Below are 21382 nucleotides of genomic sequence, written 5' to 3'. Positions count from 1 at the left end.
CACAGAAAACGTTCAATTTGTTTGGGAAACTTCAGTCTTTTTAGCGTATTCGAATGTTTTCGCGTCGTTTCACAACTATTAGGCTTTCGAGTAAGTCAAGAAAGTTCAAGGTACAGAGAGGAGACAGAGAGACGAGACTATTGCATACGTTTATTAAGTACTATGAGAGACACATCAGATCTGGCAGTAACACACACATCACGATCCTTATTCAGTCGTCTTCCCGCCTTCTCTTCTTCCTTTTTTAACTCAAAACCCTTCGTTCTTTGCCTCCGTATGACAGGAAGAGTGATCCATGCATACCCTTGCGAGAACAATGCCAAAACAAACATTTGAGTACAATGCCAAAAGAAACATTAGTAGAAGTGTCAGAGATTAGAGATAAAATCCAGAAAGAACCATCACAAGAGGACCCACATAGCAGAGGGCAAATGTTAGAAGAGACATACGCTCCTCCAGAAAAAAAAATTGAATAAATAAAAATAAATAAATGAATAACATTAGAAGTGACAGAATTTAAAGAGTAAACCTCAAAGGAAACACTGGAAGAACCACCGGAGATCAGAGGACACACGGCAAAACAGAACCAACCAGCGAACCAGGCAAGCAAACTCTTCACCAGCCTCGTATCCTCCCATCACTAATAACCACGCGACACTCCTACTCCACCTCCTCCTCTTTAAGACACACCATCGGCAGGCAGTACAGGAACACATCTTTAACCCACAGAGGAACTAATGTGTACTTATAAAAACTAATAATACAGAGCTTATTTTTTTAACGTCAGACCAGCTTCAGTTCGGGGCTTCGTTATATTCCGAAAGTCCTGATAGGTTAATAATATCATGAGAACATCGATATAAACATTTAGGTAACGCGCTGCCTCCTCTTTGGTACTACACGAGACGAGAAGCGAAGACTGGAGGGAGAGAGAGAGAGAGAGAGAGAGAGAGAGAGAGAGAGAGAGAGAGAGAGAGAGAGAGAGAGAGAGAGAGAGAGAGAGAGAGAGGCATGAAAAGAAGAAAATCATAACGGTGAGAAGGGAGATAACGAAGGAGAAGGAAAGAAAGTAAAGTTGGAAAGTGAACACTGTAAGATCTGTGAAAAAGATGAGAAAATGGAGAAAGGCAAAATCAAGAAAATAATGATGATAAGAAAGAAGAGTAAGAAGATACATGAAGTGAAATAAAAAGATAATAAAAAAAAAACTGACTAAATCACTACCGTCAATTCTAACACTCCATATTATGAGCAAGGAATGAAAAAAAAAGTATTGACGATAAAACTGAAGAGTATCGTGAGACAAGAAGGTAAACAAGAGGAAAATAGATAAAAGTAATGACTGAAACAGAAACTAAGACAACAAGGGAAACAAGAGAAAGAAAAAAAAAAACTAGATTATTAACTTTTCAACACTCCTGAACAAAAGAGACGAGGAAAGGACTTCAACGTACAGTAATCTATCGCTACAGGAGGCAGGCTGAGGTACAGGTAAGGGAAAGTGTTAAGTCTTCACTGTCATGGGATAACGCCTCAGGTAAATTAGGTGTTTCTTAATTAGGTGTTCCAGGTGAAGAGAAGAGGAATTTCTAGCAGAGGGTCAGAGGACTTGGGGTTCCTCATCCAAATGGTCCACGTCCTCTTCAGTAGGTCGAACACTCCTGCAAAGAAGTGAAAGGACAGTTATACCCGTTCTACCCTTGACGCTCTCTCTCTCTCTCTCTCTCTCTCTCTCTCTCTCTCTCTCTCTCTCTCTCTCTCTCTCTCTCTCTCTCTCTCTCTCTCTCTCTATCTATCTATCTATCTATCTATCTGTCTGTCTCTCTCTGGATATCGAAATTGACCGACTGACTGACTGACTGACTAAATGACTGATTGACTGAGTGATTGGCTGACTGATTGACTAAATTATTTGATTGATTGAGTGACTTACTGACTGACTGGCTGACTGATTAATGACGGACTGATTGACAGATTGATTATTATTATTATTATTATTATTATTATTATTATTATTATTATTATTTATTTATTTATTTATTTTATTATTTTATTTTATTTTATTTATTTATTTTTTTTTTGTGTGTATATGAGAGGTGCTGGCCAAGGGCAACAAAAAATAAGAAACAAAGATAGGCCCACTGAATAAATAAAGAAATAAAAATAAATAAAAAAGATAACAAAAAATTAAAGTACGAGTATAAATGTCTTGAAACCTTCCTCTTGAAAGGTTCCATGCGCCACAACAAGAGGGTCATATGGCGTCAAGGTAATGGAGGCGCCTCACATGTTACAGGAAGCTGGGAAATTGATAGTAAGTTTTGGGCGGGAATTCCTGTTTGAAGACTTGTGATGCACCGCTCTTGTCAACATTCCAGCCAGCTCTCTCTCTCTCTCTCTCTCTCTCTCTCTCTCTCTCTCTCTGGTAATGATCGATAATTTACTGGTTAGTTACGATGGCGCCTCTTCTCTCCTCTTGTTTTATTTCAATATTATTTTCTTTGTTGTGCCTTGCATAATACTCGTACATCTCTCTCTCTCTCTCTCTCTCTCTCTCTCTCTCTCTCTCTCTCTCTCTCTCTCTCTCTCTCTCTCTCTCTCTCTCTCAACAGTACCACTATACCACCACCACCACTACTACTACTACTACTACTACTACTTATCATTACTATTACTACTAACTATTACTACTACTGCTCCTACTACTACTACTATTGCTTACTATTAATACTACTACTACTACTACTGCTGCTAATAATAATAATAATTATTATTATTACTACTATTACTACTACTACTACTACTACTTATACTACCTCTTTAGGAACTCTCACCTCAGTGGGCTCTTTTTCCTTCTTTTTTGTCTCCCTAGGCTAGTGCCCCTCTTACATAAAAGAAAGTACTATTACTACTATTATTACTACCACCACCACCATTATCACCATTACTACTGACCAAAAGCCACAGTCTTCACGTAGTCCTCCGCTGATCCCTCTCTGAAGAAGGGGTACATGGCGTCCTCGGTATCAGAGAGCAGTGTTACCAGATCCTCGCGGTTGTCGGGGGCGGGGAGCTGCGCGGCGCGAGCATGGCGGTGGTTACTGCTGGTCATGCACAAGCCCTCCTCCTCCGGGATGTGGGTGAGGCGTAGGAACCTGTGAGTGAGGGAGCAAGGATATGATGCTGAGACTATTACAACAAAGTGCTCAGTTCTAAGTCACAACAACAGTGTGCAGTTCCAAAACATAACCTCATAGCATGCAGTTCTGAGACTTAACCAAGGAAGCTTTTTTTTTTTTTTTTATGTAGGAGGGACACTGGCCGAGGGCAACAGAAATCCAATAAAAAAAAAATGCCCACTGATAAGTTCCAAAAATCTAGCCCCAAACACAGTGTGCAGTTCCAAACTACAACCACAAGCAAAGTGCGCAGTTCCTGGATGTAACCACAATTAAGTGCGCAGTTCCAGGATATAATCACAAAGTGCGCAGCTCGAAACTACAACCACAAAGTGTGCAGTTTCAACATTTAACCACAAGTGTGCAGTTTCAAGACAATCACAAAGTGCGCACTTCTAAGGCAACCACAAACAAGTGCGTAATTCTCAGCTATAATCACAAAGTGCGCAGTTCTGGAAAACCACAAGCTCAAAGATATAACCACAATTTTTAAGGAAACCGCAAGTTCTAAGATATACACACAAGTAAAGTTCGCAGTTCTGAAATATAACTACAAAGAAAACGTAGAGTTCAAAGATATAACAAGACAGTGCGCAGTTCCCCTCTCACTTGTTGGTGTGCAGGAGATGCTCGCCGGGGCTGAGGGTCAGGATGGACATGGGACTTTCGTCAGTGTCCTGGGCGGGCCCCACCTCGGCGTTGTGAAACAGGTGGTCGCCCTCCTGCCTGGTGAAGCTCATGTTGACACTGAACCCGTCAGCCGAGCCGGTGCCGCGGTCCCTCAAGATCTGCTGTGCCGCCTCCATCGTTTTGGCCGATAGCAGCGCCCGGCAGAGGAAGTGGCGGGCTGGGATAGTAGAAAATAAGTGTGAACTGTCATTAGATCATGTTATTAGTTAATTTGTTTTTGTTTTTAAGTGGCGGGTTAGGTAAATAAAAAGTAGTGTTTGGACTGTCATTAGATCATTTGTTATTGCCTGTAAGTAGCGGGCTGGGTAGATAGGAAGCAGAGTGTGGCCTGTCATTATGTCACTTGTCATTGCTTCTAAAGTGGCGGGCTGGGTATGAGTCTGGACTGATTACATGCGCATAGTTATCATTACGTAGATTACTTATAATTACTTCTAAACACAATTAGCTTGTTTGTTCTTTACGCTGCACGGTATCAGAGGATGCATATGAAAGAAAAAAAACAGAAATGGCTAAGTAAGGAATTGAATTTCGTGGAGAAGAAACAACCTTCCCTTCAGCACTCCCTATCGACTCCCCCACCTCTTCAGCACTCCCTACTGAATTCCCCACCTTCCCTTCAACACTCCCTACCGAATCTCCCACATTCCTTTCAACACTCCCTTTTAAATCCCTCTACCTTCCCTCCCTCTCTCCCTTTCATATCCCTCTACTCCCATAAAAACTCCCTTTTCCTTCCCTCTACCTTCCCTTAAACACTTCCTTTTCCATTCCTCTTCCTTTCCCTCAATACTCCAAATTCTTCTTACCTCCCCTTTATAATTCCTCTATCTTCCTTTACATATTTCGTTTCGAATCACTCTGCCTCCCATTAGACACTTCCTTTTTCCATCCCTCTCCCTTTCCCTCAACACTCGCAGTCACTCTTACCTTCCTCTTAAATACTTCCTTTATAATCCCTCTACCTTCCCTTAAACACTACCTCTTCATCCCCTCCACCCTTCCCTCAACACTCGCGGTCACTCACGTGTTTTTCCCGCCAGAACCTTTTGTGGGAAGATCACGTTGATGGAGTAGACGAGGCCGTGGTGGTTGTAACCCATGCAGAAGCCAGGGAGGTGCCCGGCGTAGCACAGCGCCGTGAAGCCCTCTCTCTGGGTGCCGAGCTTTCCCTGTGGCTCGTCCTCGCGTATGTGAGCCGAAACCAGATACACGTAGTTCAGTGTCTCCTGCAGAGCGTCCTCCGTGTGGCCCAGAAGAACCTGAGGAAAGAAAACGGGTGCTTGTAGTGAAATCATCGACTTACTTAGGATTAGCACGTGGTCTCAGTTCGCACTTGATACTAAATTTGTGGGACTGTAGATGATCTTACTGATAAAAAAAAAAAAAAAGTAGAATTCAGGCACCTAAAGCTTTGAATTTGTATAACTATGACTATCTTACTGAATAAAGATAAAATTCAGGCATTTAAAGATTTGAATTTGTATAGCCGAAGACGATCTTATCGAATTAAAATAGAAAGGAAACTAAAAAGGAATGCAACAGCACTCAAGAAGTTTAAGCACAATCGTTACTAAGTTTGTGCAACAGTAGACACTCTCACTGAACTAAAATAGGATTAAACACACTAAAACGTTTGAATGATTTACTTCGAAATCATATTTTTAACCTGCGCCAGACTGTTTTAACAAGCTCTGATGCTACAGCTTATTACTAACTCTATGCATCTATAGACAACCTCATTAAACAAGAAATACTATTATTAAAACGTTTAAATTACTCAGTCACTTCCTTCTAAATTATATTCTTAACCTGCATCACATCGTTTCTTTAGTCCTGAGATGCTACACCAGTCAAGAGGTAGGCCAGTATTGTGAAATACTTTGCACTTTCACCACGACTATTTTCAAAGGCCATAGAAATTACTATATCCGGATTCTCAAGACTTTCTCCTGTTAATAATAAAAAAAATCTTGTTAATCTGTCACTAGAAACGAAAAGAACACCCTTAAAAAAAAAAAAAACAGTCTAACTTCAACTAGAGCCTTTTGAAAGTAGTGGCGGTGCTGCGCAGAGACGTTTCAGAATATGGTACCTAATTACACTCACCTGGTCTCTTCCGTTGAGGCACAGAGAGGAGCATCCGTTGGTCTTATCGCCGCGACACTCCTGCCCTATGTTGGCGGCCTGGGGCACCGCTTGGTCCGTGTGCAGCAACATCAGCTGGGGAGGGGAAGGTCAGTTAGTTTTCTTGTTTCGGTAGTAGTGGTAGTAGTAGTAGTAGTAGTAGTAGTAGCAGGTGGTGGTGGTGGTGGTGGCGGGGGTGGTGGTGGTAGTAGTAGTAGTAGTAGTAGTAGTAGTAAAAGTAGTAGTAGTAGTAGTAGTAGTAGTAGTAGTAGTAGTAGTAGTAGTAGTAGTAGTAGTAGTAGTAGTAGTAGTAGCAGAAGTCGCTAAATATAAAACACTTTCTTTACTGTAATAAAATGTCATGTAGTTGGTCACAGAATAGCTCAGAGAGCATATCAAAGGGAAAGTCTTAAGGTATGCCCCAGGGAAAGTTACGTGCCAGGTCACAGACAAGGTCACAAGGCAGGTCAAAAGGAAGAACAAAATGTAAATCATAAAGCAGGTCATAAGTCACACTGCAGGGAAGGTCACGGCTCACAGGTCAGGTCACACAGCAGGCCACAACTCACGTGATGGAAGGGGACCTGCGCACCGTCCGCCGTGCCCTGCAGCTCCCTGACGTAGTGGGGGAAGTTCTCGTTGAGGCAGGCCAAGGTCTTGTCGTAGGCAGCGCGCCCCGCCTCCGTCTCATACGCCGGCAGCAGCGTGTCGTGAAGCTCCTTGAAGCCCTCGAGGAAGTCCTGAATGAGGCCTCGGAACGTGCGCCCCTGTGTGGGAAGGGCCGTAAAGGTTGAGTGGCTCGAGCGTCTTTCAGAACGTAAGTGTCGATTTTTTCATGCATATTTCAGGACAAAACACACAAGTACAAGTATTGATAATTGTTCTTGCATCTTTCAGAAGTGACCGCTGAGTGGTCGTGTACCTTTCAGAACGTAAATAACCCTAAATAACTTTCACTAGACCCTGTTGAAGAGTAAGCAAGAGGACGAAACATTTGAAAACACAGCCATTCACCACATCAAAACAGCTTCATAATAGGCCCCTCTGTTAGAGTAACACCCTTGAAAACCCAAATAAACTTTTACTACGGCCTGTTTAAAAGTAAGTAGTAGAGGACGAAACACTGGGAATACATTGACACTCACCACATCAAAACCAGCCCCATAACAAATCCCGCTGGTGCAGAGGAAGAACCCTTGAACAAAGCCTGAATAACTTCCACTAAACCCTGTCAAAAAAGCAAGCAGGATGAGACGAACCCTTTAAGAGAACAGTAACTCACCACATCAAAGCCGACTTCGTAATAGGTCCCGCTAGTGTAAAGAATCGGGATGGCGTTGCGTCGGCCAATACTATGCGTGGAATTCATCTTGAGTGGCCGACCGAAGGAGTAGCGGGGAGGAAAGGGGCGGTGCGCTGGACGGTACGTTAGGCAATGCTAACCAGATGTTCTCGGCACCTTCTCTGTCTTTGGGATGCGGGGAGTGGCTGGTTTGGCGCGGCAGACCAAGTGATGTAATGCTATATGTCCTGTTTAAATGAAGGAAGGGAGAAATTATAGGAGAATGATAACAGTTTTAGTTTATCATTGACTTTTTTTCATTCCTATCAGATGTTAAGTACTGTTTTGTTCTACATGTGAACAAATTGAAATGAAAAGTAAATAAAGTTGACTTCGCAAGATGAAATGAGGTCAGAAAATAAGGAGGAAGGGAAGGAGGAGGGGGAAAAGGAGGAGGAAGAGACGAGATAAGGCTCATTAATTTGTCCTAAATAAAGGAAGATAACGGACTGCAGATGGAAGAAGAAGAAGAAGAAGAAGAAGAAGAAGAAGAAGAAGAAGAAGAAGAAGAAGAAGAAGAAGGAAGAAGGAAAAAAAAAAACATGAGACGAAGAAGACGAAGACGAAGTTCGTGAAACTTGACAAACTTTCACCGAAGACTTAGTAAAAGTTACACATCTAGGAAAATTGTGAAGAATTTACGAAAAAACAAAACTCAGTCAGCATTCATATTTTGATTTAATAGACAGACAGACTGACTGAAAGACTGACTGACTGAGTGAGAAACAGACACACAGACAGACGGACAGATACAGGTGAATGCAAACTTAAATAGTGGAAAATATGTATTAGCTGACACTAATGTAGAAAATATTAGCAGTAACGATACTACCATACAATACTACATCACACACACACACACACACACACACACACACACACCACACACCTGACCACAGCAGACCAGGTAATGAGGAAGCGCCAGTCGCTATCACACCTGAGCACAAAGTAATTAATTATCAGCAATAGTGATTTGCGCGGTGCTACCATTTCTAATTACCGCGCTGACACCTAATCGAAGACACCAATCTCCCTCATCGCCCGAAATTGCGACTTGGAGAGAGAGAGAGAGAGAGAGAGAGAGAGAGAGAGAGAGAGAGAGAGAGAGAGAGAGAGAGAGAGAGAGAGAGAGAGAGAGAGAGAGAGCGGAAATTAATGTCACTGAGAAAAAAAATATTTATCAAGAAACAAACTCATTATTTTTCTTTCCTGTTACTGAGATTTTTTGTGAATTCTTGAAAATGTAAAAAAAAAAAGATGATGATGGTGATGATTATGATGATGATGATGATGATGTGTGTGTGTGTGTGTGTGTGTGTGTGTGTGTGTGTGTGTGTGTGTGTGTGTGTGTGTGTGTGTGTGTGTGTGTGTGTGTGTGTGTGTGTGTGTGTGTGTGTGCCCGCATGAAAACTTTAACCTACAAAGAAACACCTTTTAACTCACGTACATAAATTTCACAGGTAAACATCAATGAACTTTTATTATCTTCTTCCTTAATATCTCCATCATCCGTTACCTGCGTGTTAATTATCCCGCTCAGGTGTTTCCTTTTGCGGGTGTTGTTTGGCTTCATGTGACGTGATGGTCTGGGCGATTTGTGCCTCTTATGATTTTTTGTTCTTTCTGCGTAACAACGAGACGAGAGGCGGTGACCCGTGGCGGAAACCTTACCAGTGGTACGTGTGTGTATGTGTGTGTGTGTGTGTGTGTGTGTGAGTGTGTGTGTGTGTGTGTGTGTGTGTTTCTAGTGTCAGAAAATGTTGTAGTCGATTTTCTTTTCAAGGTCTTACTTTCAAATTTTTCCAAACAATTCGTTTATATTAAATTAATTTGGTTTTTAAAACTACAAGTGAAAAAAATGTATTTGCATTTGTTTTGTTTTCGTGGATTTTCTCTCCCTTTCATTTTTTTCTCGTTTCTTTCTTTTCTTTCTTTTTCTTTTCTGTCTTTTATTATTTATTTATTTTTTCTTTTTTTATGTGGGAGGGACACTGGCGAAGGGCAACAAAAATCCATTAAATAAAAAAAAAAAAAAAACTGAGATGCCAATCCCAGAAAAGGGCCCAAAGCGGTAGTCAAAAATTGAAGGATAAGTGTCTTGAAACCTCCCTCTTGAAGGAATTCAAGTCATAGGAAGGTGGAAATACAGAAGCAAGCAGGGAGTTCCAGAGTTTACCAGAGAAAGGGATGATTGATTGAGAATACTGGTTAACTCTTGCATTAGAGAGGTGGACAGAATAGGGGTGAGAGAAAGAAGAGTCTTGTGCAGCGAGGCCGCGGAAGGAGGGGAGGCATGCAGTCAGCAAGGTCAGAAGAGCAGCTAGCATGAAAATAGCGGTAGAAGACAGCTGATGCAACACTGCGACGATGAGAGAGAGGCTGAAGACAGTCAGTTAGAGTAGAGGAGTTGATGAGACGAAGAGCTTTTGATTCCACCCTATCTGGAAGAGCGGTATGAGTGGAATCCCCCCAGACATGTGAAGCATACTCCATACATAGACGGATAAGGCCCTTGTACAGAGTTAGCAGTTGGGTGGGTGAGAAAAACTGGCGGAGACGTCTCAGAACACCTAACTTCATAGAAACTGTTTCCATAAACATGATAATAAACAATAATCTGAAATGGAAACTGTAAAGTTTCCATTTCAGATTATAAGTAAAGGACAGACCGAGGATGTTCAGTGTAGAAGAGGGGGACAGTTGAGTGTCATTGAAGAAGAGGGGATAGTTGTCTGGAAGGTTGTGTCGAGTTGATAGATGGAGGAATTGAGTTTTTGAGGCACTGAACAATACCAAGTTTGTTCTGCCCCAATCAGAAATTTTAGAAACATCAGAAGTCAGGCGTTCAGTGGCTTCCCTGCGTGAAAAATTTACTTCCTAAAGGGTTGGATGTCTATGAAAAGACGTGGAAAAAGTGCAGGGTGGTATCATCAGCGTAGGAGTGGATAGGACAAGAAGTTTGGTTTAGAGGGTCATTGATGAATAATAAGAAAAGAGTGGGTGACAGGACAGAACCCTGAGGAACACCACTGTTAATAGATTTAGGAGAAGAACAGTGACCGTCTACCACAGCAGCAATAGAACGGTCAGAAAGGAAACTTGAGATGAAGTTACAGAGAGAAGGATAGAAGCCGGAGGAGGGTAGTTTGGAAATCAAAGCTTTGTGCCAGACTCTATCAAAAGATTTTGATATATCCAAGGCAACAGCAAAAATTTCACCAAAATCTCTAAAAAAAGGATGACTAAGACTCAGTAAGGAAAGCCAGAAGATCACCAGTAGAGCGGCCTTGACGGAACCCATACTGACGATCAGACAGAAGGTTGTGAAGTGATAGATGTTTAAGAATCTTCCTGTTGAGGATAGATTCAAAAACTTTGGATAAGCAGGAAATTAAAGCAATAGGACGGTAGTTTGAGGGATTAGAACGGTCACCCTTTTTAGGAACAGGCTGAATGTAGGCAAACTTCCAGCAAGAAGGAAAGGTAGATGTTGACAGACAAAGCTGAAAGAGTTTGACTAGGCAAGGTGCAAGCACGGAGACACAGTTTCGGAGAACAATAGGAGGGACCCCATCATGTCCATAAGCCTTCCTAGGGTTTAGGCCAGCGAAGGCATGGAAAACATCATTGCGAAGAATTTTAGTAGGTAGCATGAAGTAGTCAGAGGGTGGAGGAGAGGGAGGAACAAGCCCAGAGTCGTCCAAGATAGAGTTTTTAGCAAAGGTCTGAACGAAGAGTTCAGCTTTAGAAATAAATGTGATAGCAGTGGTGCCATCTGGTTGAAATAAAAGAGGGAAAGAAGAAGAAGCAAAGTTATTGGAGATATTTTTGGCTAGATGCCAGAAGTCATAAGGAGAGTTAGATCTTGAAAGATTTTGACACTTTCTGTTAATGAAGGAGTTTTTGGTTAGTTGGGGAACAGACTTGGCATGGTTCCAGACAGAAATATAAAGTGCATGAGATTCTGGTGATGGAAGGCTTAAGTACCTTTTGTGGGCCACCTCTCTATCATGTTTAGCACGAGAACAAGCTGTGTTGAACCAAGGTTTGGAAGGTTTAGGTCGAGAAAAATAGTGAGGAATGTACACCTCCATGCCAGACACTATCACCTCTGTTATGCGCTCAGCACACAAAGACGGGTCTCTGACACGGAAGCAGTAGTCATTCCAAGGAAAATCAGCAAAATACCTCCTCAGGTCCCACCCAGCTAGCAGAGGCAAAGCGCCAGAGGCACCTTCGCTTAGGGGGATCCTGAGGAGGGATTGGAGCGATAGGACAAGATAAAGATATGAGATTGTGATCGGAGGAGCCCAATGGAGAAGAAAGGGTGACAGCATAAGCAGAAGGATTAGAGGTCAGGAAAAGGTCAAGAATGTTGGGCGTATCTCTAAGACGGTCAGGAATATGAGTAGGGTGTTGCACCAATTGCTATAGGTCGTGGAGGATAGCAAAGTTCAATGCTAGTTCACCAGGATGGTCAGTGAAGGGAGAGGAAAGCCAAAGCTGGTGGTGAACATTGAAGTCGCCAAGAATGGAGATCTCTGCAAAAGGGAAGAGAGTCAGAATGTGCTCCACTTTGGAAGTTAAGTAGTCAAAGAATTTCTTATAGTCAGAGGAGTTAGGTCAGAGGTATACAGCACAGATAAATTTAATTTGAGAGTGACTCTGTAGTCGTAGCCAGATTGTGGAAAACTCGGAAGATTCAAGAGCGTGGGCACGAGAGCAGGTTAAGTCACTGCGCACATAAACGCAGCATCCAGCTTTGGATAAAAAATGAGGATAGAGAAAGTAGGAGGGAACAGAAAAGGGGCTACTGTCAGTTGCCTCAGACACCTGAGTTTCAGTGAGGAAAATAAGATGAGGTTTAGAAGCGGAGAGATAGTGTTCTACAGATTGAAAATTAGATCTTAGACCACGAATGTTGCAGAAGTTTATGAAGAAAAAGTTGAGGGGGATGTCAAGACCTTTAGGGTCGTCGTCAGAAGGGCAGTCTGACTTGGGGACATTTGTGGTCCCCTCCCCAGATGGGGACTCCGAGGCTGGTGTAGGAGTCGCCATGAATTTTGAAATTTTGAGTGAAGAGTGTGTATGTGTTATTAGGTGCTTGTAGTTTTGTGTGGAGGAAGAGAGTTGTCTTTAGAGGGCAGGCTGTGACTGCCCCCTTGTGTTGTGAGACACAAAGGGAAACGTTCAGTGAGGTCACAGCTGGGTTTAATGATAAGTTCACAGCACCCCCGATCCAGTGTTTTAGGCCTCACTGGGAGTAATTATCGTTTCGGCAGGTGCCTACTGCCTCCTTCTATATGTATATGTTTATCTGTTTATCTGTTTATCTTTCTATTCATTTCTTTATCTATTTATTTATTGATTCATTTATTTGTTAGAACGTAGAATCAGATTTTGAATGAGGACGAAGGTAATTTACATTTTCTAGCTATTTTTTTTTTCTTTTTTCCCTTTTTTTTCTTTTCTTTTTCACGGAGTTACATTTCAAATAGCAACTGAAGGAGGAATGCATGCACTTTTTTCTCGTCTTTCTTTTTTATGCATGTTACATCGTGGAACATAACAGTGAAGGGACAACACAGTACGGGGCTGAAAAGTCTCTCTGTAAACACTCTTCATTTATTCGGTCAGTAAAACACGCAGTTAATCACATAATTATGAAATGCCATCGCCGAGGCATGAAGACCTTTTAACTGGATATAATAACACATAATTATCTTAATACGAGGACGAAAACGGTCTGCATTTTTTTTTCCTCGGTGGTGTTTAAATTTGCATTACAGTTTCGATCTAATAACTAGCAAAGATTGCAATTAATTTCTTTCATTTAACATTGATGTTTTTTTTGTTTTTTTTTTACATTCTGTATCGCGTATTCAATTCCCATGCTCGATTTCTGCCTTTAGCTGTTCTATTCAACCTCTACATTCCACGTTTACGTGCTAGCATATTAAATTTTTACACTTAGTTATGTCTTCAATTTCTACGTTCAATTGCTGTAATAAATTTTTACATTTAGTTCCTAAATTCTATTGCTACATTCAGTTTTTGCATTCACTTTTTACCTAATCTATTCTACATATAATTCAACATTTCAACATTCACTGTACGTTAAATATCAACATTCAAGCGTTACACTGAATTCATACATTTGATATCTGCATTCAGTTTCTGCCAGTACATATTTACACTCAGTCAGCGGAAAACGGAAGCAACTTTTGGATAATTCTTTTGACTACACTCTTTTTTAATCTAGAAATCTTATTAATCTGTCACTAGAACCGTAAAGACATCCTTTAAAACCTGTTAGCTTCAAACAGAGATTTTAGTGGAGATGCTGCGCAAGAGTGTTTTAGAATATGGTCCTTGCTCTTTGACCCTCACATCTTACTCTTTCATCATCTTGTCATTCTTCTCATCATCGGGGAGTGAGACTGACTTCAAACGTTTACGCACGACACTGTACTGTTACTGTTTGTTATCTGGATAGTAGCGAGTGGTGCAGCGCTGCAGTGTTGCCTGCTCCGTTGATTCCTGCCACACGCAACATTAGATTCCTCACCTTGTATGGACGGTTATTTTTAGGCACAATCGTAATTAGTAATCGAGTAACGTGACATACTCAGCTATATATACTTTTACCATATTTAGTTCATCCATCTCATCACCCACGTTTTCTTCATCTCTTGTATATCTCGTTTGTCTCTTGTTAAGGGAAAGCGAGGGGGGAACACAAAGGAACAAAAAGGAAGGGCAAACAGCACAAGCCATCTTACACTTGTCATTTTCATAACATCCATCTCATTACCCACACGTTTTATTGATTTCTTGTATATCTCGTTCGTCTCATCTCGTCAAGGGAAAACGAGAAGGAACATAAAGGAACAGAAAGGAAGAGAAAACATTACCATATCTCTTGGCCCTTACGAGACTGTTGGTGATGAAATACACTGTCGAGTCAAAAGTGAGAGATATAGGATAGTAAAGACAGAAAGGGAGAAAAACGAAGGCTCTACCCACACTGAGAGGGGGAGGAGGAGGAAGAGGAGCAGAGGACAGACAGATATATATGTATCCTAAATCCTCTACACTACTCTTCACGAGAATTCCATGTGTTGTTTACTCGCTACAGGAAGAGATAGGTGGTGTGTAATAGCAATAGTAGTAATGGTGGTAGTAGTAGTAGTAGTAGTAGTAGTAGTAATAGTAGTAGTAGTAATAGTAGTAGTAGTAGTAGTAGTAGTAGTAGTAGTAGTAGTAGTAGTAGTAGCAGCAGCAGCAGCATCAGTAGTAATAGTAGTAGTAGTAGTAGTAGTAGTAATAGTAGTAGTAGTAGTAGTAGTAGTAGTAGTAGTAGTAGTAGTAGTAGTAGTAGTAGTAGTAGTAGTAGTAGTAGTACGCATAACATTGTCCTTGAACATTGTCCTCTCTTTTCTCTTTTAAAATACCACAAAATCATTCATAGGCTTCTTAGGCCTGTATTCAGAAACGCTTGCTCTCTCAACGCGACTATTTTCTAAAGTCACGGAGATCATTACCCGGATTCCCAAGAGAGTTTCTACTGTTTATAATGTAAAAAGATTGTTGATCTGTCACTAGAACCGTAAAAACACCCTTGAAAACCCGCGATATTTCAGTTAGACTTTTAGAAAGTAGTGGAGGTGCAAACAGAAGTGTTTCAGAATATGGCTCTAATTTTATCCCATAGAGAACGATTTTTTTTTTTTTTTTTTGTGATCCCGTTGCTACGGTGGCATTAAATCAACCAAGTGCTAAGCAAATGCTGGGAACCCGTAGATTCTGCTGAGTCAAAAATACAAGTAACACACAACGATGTTTGGACTGAAGTCGTGACAGATCCTGGTGTGGGGACGGTGCTCAAGAGAGATCCATTGTGTCACTGAACCTGCGCATCGTGAATTATAAATGTTGATCATTGAAGTAGAAGAGTAAGGCACGACGAATGTTTCGAAATCCTCATGTGCTGTGTTGCTTTCTTCACGCATTGAGGAAAGTGGACAGGGGGGACAAAAAATAGAGGAAAAATGTGGTCTCTCTCTCTCTCTCTCTCTCTCTCTCTCTCTCTCTCTCTCTCTCTCTCTCTCTCTCTCTCTCTCTCTCTCTCTCTCTCTCTCTCTCTAATTATGCACGCCTTTTTGATCGTCAGATAAAGAAGGTTAGTTGGACAGAAATATATGAACACTATTCTCTCTCTCTCTCTCTCTCTCTCTCTCTCTCTCTCTCTCTCTCTCTCTCTCTCTCTCTCTCTCTCTCTCTCTCTCTCTCTCTCTCTCTCTCTCTCACCACTCCCGTGCCTGCCTGCGTTCTCACGGTCTTCACACGAGGGCTGCTGCAGAGTTACTGAGCAAGATACACACTCCAACACTCAGTCTCGGTGGGGGAGCCGGGGCAGGAGAGGGGAGGGGAAGGTAGGGAGGCGACAGAGACCTGGTTGGGGGAATTACCAGTACTTGAAAGGCAGGGAAGGAGAGTTTGAGTACAGTAAGAACAAGCGATGAGTATCAGGTGAGATTTCAGGCACCGATGCGCAGATGTGTCAGTGCATTACGTAGATACCAAGAGAGACAAGGCAAATTCTCATGGTCATTAGTCAGGATATGACAGGAAATAATGAGTTCAAGCTTGATAAAGTTATGTTTTAAAAAGGTACAGGAAGGAATGACTGATGAAATAGAGTGGTATATAAATGAAATAGACTCACTAATCAGGGAGCTTTAAAAAGAAGATAAGACAAATTTATGGATGAGAAGGACAGGTGGAAATAGATAAAAATGTTTGAAATGGACTGTCACGTGTTGGCCTGGTGGCTTTTTGCAGATTCCCTTATTTTCTGCTCTTATAATGAAATAACTGTCGATGTTTTGTTTTGGTTGGTATGACTGTGGGAGGTTAATGTCAAATCAAACAGAGATATGGAACACCGCGAAGCCAATGATTTGAATGGCTGATTGACGAGAGAAAGAGAGAGAGAGAGAGAGAGAGAGAGGAGAGAGAGAGAGAGAGAGAGAGGAGAGAGAGAGAGAGAGAGAGAGAGAGAGAGAGGAAATACGTACACGTGTGAACCCTTTCATGACTCGGCTGTTGACAGATGACAGCAAACAATCACACTCATGCAATGGTAGATATTATTTCAGTTTGTACTGCAAAATGTATGAATGTTGGTAACGCGCGCACAAAATCCCCCCCCCTCTCTCTCTCTCTCTCTCTCTCTCTCTCTCTCTCTCTCTCTCTCTCTCTCTCTCTCTCTCTCTCTCTCTCTCTCTCTCTCTCTCTCTCTCTCAACACTCACAGAACACAGCTGCAGATGATTCATATGATCTCTCTCTCTCTCTCTCTCTCTCTCTCTCTCTCTCTCTCTCTCTCTCTCTCTCTCTCTCTCTCTCTCTCTCTCTCTCTCTCTCTCTCTCTCAGCACTCACAGAACACAGCTGCAGATGATTCATATGAAAAATGTTAATGATCATGATCTATTTATTTTTCCTTACGTGTCGGAAGCATGGAGTCACAACACGATGGCATGGATTAAGTACGTACATTGCTACGAATGCCATATCATAAGATTTAATTCAACGTCATTAGTTTTGTATTTTCAAGAATACAGGAGTAATTAACATGCTTTAGTAAAAAAAAAAAAAATCTGAAAAACTGCAAGGAGTTATGGAAAATGGATGTCTATTCGTGTGGAGTATACATAGTTTGCATGGACAGATAGAGTAAGGAGAGAATTAAAAAAATTAATCATGCATTTTCTAGACTACCGGAATATTTAACATGATTTAGATGATCGAGAGAGCGAGATGAAGAGATGGATTGTGAAAGAATTGCAAAGGATGGGAGGCACAGAAGATGGGAAAGAAGCAATTGCAGGAGACTCGTCTGTGGCGCCAACCCTTCACTCTAAGAAAACAACGAAAGGAGAAGTGTAAAAATTAATGTCTCAAAACCTGTAAGGGATTATGAGAAAAGAATGATCAGCAGTTAAAGTTTTCAGGGCTTTCCACCACTTGTGTCCTAGTAAGGCAAGCTGGGCACGTAAGGTTTCGTGCAGCTCTTCATGATTTCACAAAGAATTCCACGTAAAGCAGGAAAGTGTGTCGTGCAGTCAGAAGGTCCTCAGTCACCGACAAGACGTGTTTGACTGAACCAAAAATTCTTAAATGTTTGGTTCTTTCATCACGACTGTTTTGAAAGGCTATGGAAATAATTAGTCGGGTTTTTCGTCCGTGTGTGTGTGTGTGTGTGTGTGTGTGTGTGTATTCCCCACACGAGTGCTGTGGGAGGTGTGACTAAGGCCGCACTTCACACACCTGTGTGTGTGTGTGTGTGTGTGTGTGTGTCTATGACTAGAATCCCTGTTGATCTACTACCAGGGTCCCTTTACTAATATATCACTAGAATCATGAAAATATCCTTCCAAATCCTTGTAACTTACACTATCACTCACTCATGTGAATTGAATCTTTATTTATTATGTTTCTGTTTAACTGTATGCCTCTTTAAATTTTTATTTTCTCTCTCTCTCATATCCGTCAAATTAATTCCATCTATTCAAACACGTTTGTCTATTTGTTTGTCCGAATCTATCTAATTTTCTGCCATCAATTTCAGTAATAGTTCACTCAGATATCCAGCTGTGCTTTAAGTCTACTGCAAATGCTTGCCATTTTTCAGATTATTGCATCAGTACTGTCTGTCATTATTTTCTGTACTGACCCGAAAATTCATTTATGTCTTTTCTATAACACGACCAATAATATTTGACGTAATCAAAATTATCTTTGAGTAGCATTTGTTTTCTTTTTTTTTTTTTCCTTTTATTCATTCTTGATGTTGCCAGTTTTTTTTTTTTTTTCATATTCTACTGATTCAGAGAGGTAATGTGGTTCCCATGACATAACCAGTAAGTTCAATCAGCATTATTCATAAGTGGTAGGTTCTCATGTATTCCTGTTTATTCATTCTTGATGTTGCTTTTTTTTTTTTTGGGGGGGGGGGAGAGGAAGAGGAAGGGTTTCATATTCACATATCATTGTTTGTATGTGTGTGTGTGTGTGTGTGTGTGTGTGTGTGCAAAGAGAATTAAAAAGCACGTCGCTATTCTCCAAAGACAAGTGATCGAGGAAGGCGGGAAGGTACGCGACTCTCAGTGCAGCACAACCTTTGCAGGCCCCCACCAGACTTGTTTCACTCCTCACTGTGACAAACAAGGCTCACTGAACGACCATATTAGGCCACCACCACCTTACTCCTTCCACTACGCAAGGGTTCAAACGTCCTCTCCACTCACTCCTAATGCGGTCATTTTAACATAATAACAGGGAAATTTCAATATTCATTCAGTCCCCAAAGTGTGTAACAGGGTATCATTTTCATCATACTTGACATTCAGAGCATTGCAAGAAATTTGTTTGAGAGAATAGGAAGCTGACCACTAGGCAATGTAGGGATAAAAAAAAATGGATCCACATTCTGAAACGCTTTTGGCTCATTAGGCCACAGAGATTATTAGCTGATTTTTTACAAGTGTTGTTACCGTTGGTTATGCAGAATCCTTGTTAGACTATGACAACAATCATGGAAAGCCTTTCATATAACCCTATAACTTCTAAATAGTCGGACTATCACTGTTTCCCCTCAATAGTGATGCAGACTCCTTGTTAAACCATCAGTGAAATTAAAGGAAATATTTTAGAAAACCCATAACTTCCAATACATCCTGTTAAAAGTATTCAAGATAAAAGGTTTAAATGTTTGAGGATGTGTCAATAAGCCAAGATATCACGGTTCCTCTCAACCAGATCAGGATCCCTATTAAGAAGCGCTCTGCTTTCTCACCACGACTATTTTCTAAGGCCACAAACATGATTAGGTGGGTTCTCAAGAGTATTTATCCTATTAATAATGCAGAAATCTTGTTAATCTTTCACTAGAACCATAAAAACACCCTTAGAACTCGTATCACTTCAACTAGAGCCTTTTCAAAGTTGTAGTGGAGGTGCGGTGCAGAAGTGTTTCAAAATACGGTCCTAGAAATTAAAGTCACGTAACCCAGCAATAAAGAACGCCAGCCTGATGAGCGTGAGCGAACCAGCGTGTCTGGACTCACTCACGTAACCTAAATGCAGAAGCAGCACAAGCGCCACTAACCAGCTTGGCGGCACCGTAATGCACTTACTGCTCCCCGCCACCCACGCTGCAGGGGCTTCCCTACCCTTCTTTGTGGTGCTCACTGCACTCTCCTTCCCCACTCACTCTCTCCTCTTCTTCCCCGAGTATTTTCACCTACTTCAGCACACCTTTGTTTAAAACTATTATTCGATACTGAGAACACTCGAGAGGGAGCTCTATTTATTGTTGTTATTATTATTGTTGTTGTTGTTCTTGTTTTCATTGTTACTACTACTATTATTATTATTATTATTATTATTATTATTATTATTATTATTATTGTTGTTGTTCTTGTTGCTTTTATTATTATTATTATTATTATTATTATTATTATTATTATTATTACTACTTATGTTGTTCTTGTTGTTGTTGTTGCTACTGCTGCTGCTGCTGTTGTTGTACACACACACACACACACCAGATTACCAGTATTATCACCAATCACAATCACACTACCACAACATTTCTTTCCACTCATAATTAGGTTTATTAATACACTTGGCTAAAACTGTTCAACTTTACTCATTTCTACAGTAGTCTTGTGACCACTACCAGCCATAACACCCACAGGTTCCCAAGCTTTGTTCAGTGGAGAATAAATCCCATGCTAACAACATGCTTACCCTGGTAACATAAGAACATAATACAGGAAGTGGCAGGAAACCATCAGGCCTACACATGGCAGTCCTTGTATACAACATAACAACTTATCTCCACCTGTCATCCTCATCTATAAATTTGTCTATTCTTTTAAAGCTCCCTGATGACTCACCACTAACAACCTGATAACTAAGTCCATTCCATTCATCCACCACTCTATATGACAAACAATTTCTTCCTATCTCTTTTTTTAAATTTGAGTTTTCAAGCTTGAGCCCATTATTTCTTGTTCTATCCTGATTATGGATCCTGAGAATTTTTGAGCAGTATATCATAACACCAGGAAGTCCCCAAACTTTATTAAGTGTAGAACAAATTCCACACCACCAGCAAACATACTCACCCCAGTACTCTTATTTCCTTATCTAATAGCAAAATATGAATGCAACTTTATCACATTCCAATCTTAGAACAATATCATTTATTAGATGCCACAATTGATAAAACCATTATGCACTCTTATAATTAACTATAATTAACATAATGTCTTTCTTTCAAGCTTTGGTTAATTCACTTGTCATTTTTATTATTACTGTAGATGAAAGTGTGAATGATGTGTGTATGAATGTGTGGTGCTTTGTCTGGTCCACCACATGCACAATTGCTGGCCTGGTATATAGGTCTGTATTAAAAAATGCTTCGCTCTTACCACAACTATTTTCAAAAGCTATAAAGATGATTGATTCCTTGGCTTCTCAAGAGTGTTTCTCCTTTTAATAATGCAAAACTCGTTAGTCTGTCACTGGGACCGTAAAAACACCCTTGAAAACCCCGTGGAACTTCAAATACAGGCTTTTGAGTGTAATGGAAGTACAGTACATAAGTGTTTCAGAATATGATCCTATATACCTCTATCACCATTGTCATCATCTGGCTTAATGTTCTTATTTTCACTTATGGGGTTAAATGGCTTGTGAGTCTCTGCCACTTCTTGCTGTTATCAGTGATCTCTTCCCTCATCCTTGATGCATCTTCCTCTATAAACCATCTCTAGGAGCAATATGTGCATTTATATACAAGTACTACATCAAGACCTTTAATATACTCTACTTTATTTACTTTATGTGTCCTGTACTTAATAAGCCTTCAGAATACTGTACTATTGGGGAAACTCTAACCTGGTATAAGAAATGCATGAAAAAAAAGCTAGTGAGCTATTTTAACAGCATAGAAAAGTGTTAATCTTCAGG

The 21382-nt window shown here is 40.8% G+C and overlaps 1 protein-coding gene across 4 annotated transcripts; it reads right to left on the bottom strand.

The window, feature by feature from the left end:
- Positions 1-137: 137 nt before the first annotated feature.
- Positions 138-15729, bottom strand: LOC135112175 (beta-alanyl-dopamine/carcinine hydrolase-like). Of its 4 annotated transcripts, none has more exons than XM_064026268.1 (8): positions 15664-15729; positions 7279-7526; positions 6566-6763; positions 5979-6092; positions 4897-5131; positions 3789-4026; positions 2956-3155; positions 138-1661 (listed from the first exon to the last, which is right to left on the bottom strand). In XM_064026268.1, the coding sequence occupies exons 2-8, from the start codon at positions 7363-7365 to the stop codon at positions 1558-1560; spliced, it is 1176 nt and encodes a 391-aa protein (XP_063882338.1). In that variant the 5' UTR covers positions 7366-7526; positions 15664-15729; the 3' UTR covers positions 138-1557. The 4 variants fall into 4 exon arrangements, with proteins under 4 accessions (XP_063882338.1, XP_063882337.1, XP_063882336.1 ...); XM_064026267.1 differs by having other exon boundaries at positions 15660-15720; XM_064026266.1 differs by having other exon boundaries at positions 15649-15710.
- Between the last annotated feature and the right edge of the window lie 5653 nt (positions 15730-21382).

The sequence above is a fragment of the Scylla paramamosain genome, chromosome 23 (genome assembly GCF_035594125.1).
Source record: "Scylla paramamosain isolate STU-SP2022 chromosome 23, ASM3559412v1, whole genome shotgun sequence".
Lineage (NCBI taxonomy): Eukaryota > Metazoa > Arthropoda > Malacostraca > Decapoda > Portunidae > Scylla > Scylla paramamosain.
This window is presented reverse-complemented; position numbering and strand designations above follow the sequence as displayed.

Bases quoted from the DNA above. Each gene is read 5' to 3' on its own strand.
- LOC135112175 (XM_064026268.1), bottom strand. From the start codon at position 7,365: ATGAATTCCACGCATAGTATTGGCCGACGCAACGCCATCCCGATTCTT. The intron at 6,764-7,278 runs GTGAGTTACTGT...CTTCCCACACAG, and splicing joins ACGAAGTCGGCTTTGATGTG to GGGCGCACGTTCCGAGGCCT. The intron at 4,027-4,896 runs GTGAGTGACCGC...CTACTATCCCAG, and splicing joins GGTTCTGGCGGGAAAAACAC to CCCGCCACTTCCTCTGCCGG.